At 39.9% G+C, this 5,863-nt stretch overlaps 1 protein-coding gene across 1 annotated transcript in view; it reads left to right on the top strand.

Moving 5' to 3' along the window:
- gpr65 (G protein-coupled receptor 65) overlaps positions 1–5,537 on the top strand; it is a 6,092-nt gene extending 555 nt beyond the window's left edge. Inside the window, exons 2-7 of the mRNA XM_032501130.1 lie at positions 69–138; positions 577–681; positions 952–1,071; positions 1,186–1,274; positions 2,776–2,780; positions 4,562–5,537. Of these exons, the coding sequence (XP_032357021.1) occupies positions 69–138; positions 577–681; positions 952–1,071; positions 1,186–1,274; positions 2,776–2,780; positions 4,562–5,537 (1,365 nt within the window). The remainder of the gene's footprint in view (positions 1–68; positions 139–576; positions 682–951; positions 1,072–1,185; positions 1,275–2,775; positions 2,781–4,561) is intronic.
- Positions 5,538–5,863: the final 326 nt, after the last annotated feature.

Genomic DNA, 5,863 nt, shown 5'->3' with positions numbered 1-5,863 from the left:
CCAGGTAAAACATCAGAGGTCTCTGTCCAGAAGAGTGCAGTACTAGGAACATCTAAGATACTGCGCAGAACCCTAAAAACGCCCAGGCCTCTGGTAGAGGAACCGAGCTTGAGGATGACACATACCACCCCACGAGGGGTGAGAGGGGGATTTTTTATATATAACATTTAAACAATTATAATTATCATGTTTTTTCTATGAATGTTTTTTTTGGATAATTTCCTCTCTTTATTATTGCAATGAGAACATCTGTAAGGTTAGGGTTAGGAAATTCTCTTTGGTGGAACAGTTGACAGCACAGTATTATTCATTCATTCTACAAACTTTTGTCTCCAGCTAAATCTTTGAGTTGGTTTTGTGTTGACTATAAAATCCTATCTCACATCAACAGAACACAAGACTCTCTCCATTTCCATCCACATTCAGGTTTGGTCATCATCATGTTACAATAGATGTAGCACTTCTCAACCAAACAAACACAAGTATATCTGTGTCTACCTCCTGCACAGTGGAGTCTTCAGAGGAAAAGCACATGTACACAACAAGTCTATTCTCTTTTTATTGTGGGATTTCCAGCAAACTGCCTGTCACTTTGTGTAGCCTGGAGGCTGATGAGGAATGGGGACAGCATGGTGGTCTACCTCATCAACCTGTCCATTTCAGACCTGCTCTACACAATGGGTTAGGGTTAATGCCTGTGTGGATTGAGCTGGTCCTGCAGAGGCCTCTGGGTGGTCCCTGCAATTACTTGGCTGTGATCATGCACAACAGCTTTCACGTCGGTTCAAGCCTCCTTTGCTGCCTCTTTGTCGATTGCTACCTAGCACTACCTAGCAGTGGTCTATCCTCTCCACTGTCACTGAGTCCGACAGGTGCAGACAAAAGCAGTTGTGAGTATTGCTCTTTGGAATTTGGAGCTTGCCATCCACATCATCTTGCTTGACCACACAGGGGCGCTGCAAGCTTTCTGCTCAAGATACTTGTGTGAGGCGGGCATACCCATGACACAAGAAGATGCCAACATTGCCATTACACGAGTCATCCTGGGTTTCTTGGTCCCTGTCTTTATCGGTACCTTTTGTTTTCAGCAGATTGTGAGGTCACTAACAGAGCAACTCCATCCAGACAGGAGAGTGCAGGAAAGTGGGACTACTGCTTGTTTTTTCTTTATTCTAACATACATAGTGGCCTTTATGCCCTATCAGACTGTCATGCTGCTCAGGGCCATAGTGGAGCCTGGGGGCCTGTGTCTGGGCCACAAGGCTCAGAGATCTGTACCTGGTCACAGTTGCTACGACTACCATAAACAGCACCGCGGATCCTATAATACACTGCTTACCCACTGAAACTGCTCATAAAGAGATTAGGAAAGCTTTAGAGAAATGTTGGGGAGATTTTGTGAGGAGGAAATGGTCAGAAAGAAATTCAGTCTGTTTCCTAACAACACAAGTATCTATTTGTTCCATTTTAATTAGCAACTCAAATGGAAAACAAATTATTATTTGGGACTGTGTATTGTAGGAGGTAATACTAAAAGTGCTAACTACTGTTTACATACTGATGATTACTAACAATTTTATGTTAAAGGGGAACTATGCAGTTTTTTTAAATTAATTTACCTTAACTGAACATCTTCGGAGTCATTGGTTACATGACCTTTTTGGAGTTGAATGGTGGTCGTCTTGCTTCCCCCTAGCGCCTGTGAGCGGAAAAACCAACCTTGCAACATTCTGCCGGCAAGTCTGTCACTGCGCAAGTCAAGCGCAGATTTGTTGCGCATGCATCACTTTGCGACAAGTGCAGATGTGAGTTGCGCGTACGTAAACACCCAAAAGATTATAACGAGAGACTTCAGTAAAATGAATGCAGTAAAAATCTACCAACTTAACGAAGTTCGTTCACTGCTGGCTACAAGCTAGCATTCAAACACAAGAAAGGCTGTCACTTGAATGGCGTTTTGAGCTAATGCTAATTTCCATCTTCTGTTATGGTTTGTAATGAGAAAAGTTTATTATTTCATGGATTTCACAATTTTCAGTATGACACCTTATGTCGTAAACTGTTTAAATCTGAGCATGCGCGATTCAAATCTGCACTCAACTCACATGGAGCAATGACAGAGTCGCTGGCCTCAGCGTCACGAAGGATTGCGTGATATCAGGTCTCGCGATGTAAGGAATTGCTTCACGGCACCGCACACATAGGCCGATTCAGGAACTGGCTAACAAGGTAGAGATTGAGTTTTTCACACTGTCGTCATGGCTAAGCCGGCAAAATAGAAGCAGATAGCCAGGAAGCATTGTCAGAGGAACAGAGAAAGAGGAAACAGCAGACTGACCTAGGCTAAACAAAGGAGCGGACAAATATCTATTCCGAAGCTATAGAGGGAGCTCTATGGAGAAACCTGCGAACGAAAAGCGAGAAAACAGCAAAGAAATGGCCAAAACTCCATGCCGCCCTTTTAATGCGATGGCATTATTTTCTCTGGGGACATTTCTTTTTTACTTTATTATGGCCTCTTCACATCTGAAACAAACCTATTCCCTGGTGTTGATTTTGTATTGAACAAATCATCTCTTTCATAGTTGAAATGTACAATGGTTGATTGTATCACATTTATTTGTATTTCCTAATGGATTTGACAAGTGATAAGTTGAGCAATGGAAATATAAAATAGCCTTGTCTGGACTGTCACATATGTTGCCTCATTTCATTAAAGGATAGTTTAGTTAAAGATTCAAGTCTTTCTATGCGTATTTCTATGTGCTTCCACAGACAATGTATGTTTGCTGAGCCACAGTAGATGGATAGTATCATAAACAGGAAAATTGGTACTACTTTACTACTTGGGAAGATTCCTTTTTTATTTGTCTAACTTTGCTGAAGCTTCACATTAACTTTGGCTGAACTTTGAATTTATTTTTACACAGAACAAGGAGTGTGTTTTTCCCCTGTCACTTTTGTTTATATATATATATATATATTTACTTACCCAGCCATGACAAGATAACGCCATAGATACACTTATGTTCAAACTGATATTAGACAAACAGAACAAAACAATCAGCATCACTTTATTTTAGTCCATATCTATATTGACACACCAAACATAAAGACAAGCAACATCATAAACTCAGTACCCAAATCAAATCTAATCAAATCTGCCATGTGGTCCAAACAACCCCGGTAGTTTGTTCTGTCATAGCCTGTCTCCCAGTGAATAATATTTGGTTGTCAGGGCCAACAATGAGACAGCTGCTGACTCTTTCTGTTTCTTCAAGCTGACTGAATGAGCAGTGGAAGACAACACGACTGGACGTATCCATTTATTCATCCATTTTGATAATAGTTAACATTATTAACATTATCAATGGGTAACATTTTATGAACAGAATTTGGAGCAAAAACACAACTGAACAAAGAGTAAGTAGACCTTTATATACGTTTTAATTGAGTTTATGCTTTTTTTAATGAAATACCTGCAGAGTACTCCAAATGTACTGTATGTTTATGGTAGAATCTCTCAGACTTAAAGGACCATACAACAGTTTTTTTTTATGCTTAAGTGTATTAAGTAGCGTGTTACTAGTTTATGGGCCCACACTAAATTATTGTTAATCTTTCCAAAGCATTAAAGGAAAGCAAGTTTTTAGATTGATGTTCTAACTTCCAGGAGACCATCAGTTTCAACAAAGTGTAAAATATTACATTTAGACTTGAAACTTGCTTTATAACAAAAATGAATTCACTTACATAGCACTTTTTTAAAAAGGTGTTACAAAGGGCTTCCCAAAACAATGCAATGATAGCCCATCCCAGATATCATCTGATCAACAATTGTTAAAAAAAAACAGTCATATTGAAAGTGGCTAAATAAGTTGTGCATGAAATGTCTTAGGCAGATCCCTTTAGTCAGTAGTATTGCCAGTAGTGTGACAATAGAAAATAAAGCAACTTTGACCCAAAATAAAGCAGAATAAAGTTACTACACCCTGCAAGATGATAATCCTAATTTTCTGAAATGTGCTTAAACCAAAGGTTTCTTGGAAGATGGAAAAGAAATCTCAAGACTTCTAAAAAAAGTTCAACAGTAGGGTAAGGCAATTTGTCATAACAGTAATTTGCTAAAATAGAGCAAAACTCCTTGCATAGCACTTTAAAGGGTTTCTCCAGCGATTTAGAATTTGACTTCAATAATGTTGATCTCTTATATGACACATTGTGTTTTCTTTAATGTCAAAATCAAAGCAGCAAAGGCTGAGGTATCATGACTTTTAGTCTCGAGCATACACAGAATCCTACATATCCCATGATGCAACTCAATAGCATATTTTAGTAGATTCTCTCTGACTTCTAAATGCCCATATCTTCCAAACTCCACACCTCTAGTTCATAATACAGGCTTTCAAGTCAACATGACCCTAATGACATCAGGCTTTAGAAAGCTCCCAACACTGCCACAGAATGTATTATTTAACTGTTTTGTACTCTCTGATGAATAAACTGAATTCAAATACATTGTTTTATTCCTTACTTATTTCCTTCCTTGTTTCTCTACAAGGTGTGTGCATGCGAATGTCACATCTGCAATGGAAAATTTGACCCTGTCCGCAAATCGTTCAGAATGTTACTCGATTGACAGCGCATCCAGGAGAAGGCCTTTTCTGTTTTTCTACCTGGCTATCATCATCACTGCCATCCCGTTCAACGTCTTCTCTCTCTATGTGTCCTGGCAGCATATTAGACAGAAGAACGAGCTTGGTGTGTATCTATTCAATCTGGCCCTGAGTGACCTGACTTTCACTATTGGCCTTTCTCTGTGGCTGGACTTCCTGTGGAATGGAGTTTGGGCCCACGGGGGTTACGTTTGTGTGCTATCTGTCTACTCTCTCTACACAAACTTTTACACCAGCGATGCTCTCCTCTGTTGCATCTCTATTGACCGCTACCTGGCAGTGGTTCATCCATTAAAGTACACTTTCTTGAGGAAGGTAAGCACTGCAACTGCTGTCAGTGTTGTCATTTGGGTGTTGGTCTTCTGCTTCAATGCCACCACCATCAGCTGGGAGGACTCATACAGTGAAAACAATGAGTATACATTGTGCTTTGATATCTTTATCCCGCTGTCAGAGAACCTGGCTCGGGCTAATGTAGCACGCTTCATCTTGGGCTTCATTGTTCCCGTTCTCCTGGTGGTGTTTTCCACTTGGAGGATCTTTGTGGCAGTGAAATCCAACCAAGCCACAAAGGAACAGGAACGTAAACGGATTTCAAAGCTGCTGATGGTAATCCTGCTCTCCCTTTTGTTTTGCTTTGGACCTACCCATGTCATGATGCTCCTCCGCATAGTAGTCAATGACTGCAAAAATAATGCATGGCTTCTTTATCTATACAAGATCAGCGTAGCCATTTCAAGCCTCAACTGCCTTGCTGACCCTCTCCTTTACTGCTTCATAACTAGAACGGGGAAGGCAAATGTCAATCAGGTTGTTCTCTTCTTCCGGTGTTGGTTAAATAAGGTTGGAATAATCAAATAAATGTAAAAACCCTGTGGTTAATGTTACAGTTAGACATTAAACAGTACAACCCAATCCTGAAGTTAACAAAAAAAGTACTGACAGGGCCTTAAATGTGAAACAGTCAAATCTCATTATTAAACAAACAATCGGTTAGTGGGTCTCTAAAAACTTTCTGATAGATTGTCTGTGGCCCTCTGCCCAAACCAGATCTTTTTTTTGTGTTCCAAATTTTACACAGGAAAAAGTATGTCAGTAGTATCAGCAACATTTTCTCATCTTATGTATCAAAAATAAAAGTATGCAGTAAAATGGTCCCCGTCAGGTATTGGATTAATATTACTGGT

The sequence above is a fragment of the Etheostoma spectabile genome, chromosome 20 (genome assembly GCF_008692095.1).
Source record: "Etheostoma spectabile isolate EspeVRDwgs_2016 chromosome 20, UIUC_Espe_1.0, whole genome shotgun sequence".
Classification (NCBI taxonomy): Eukaryota; Metazoa; Chordata; class Actinopteri; order Perciformes; family Percidae; genus Etheostoma; species Etheostoma spectabile.
The sequence above is the reverse complement of the archived record's forward strand: the minus strand, read 5'-3'. Positions and strand labels throughout refer to the sequence as shown.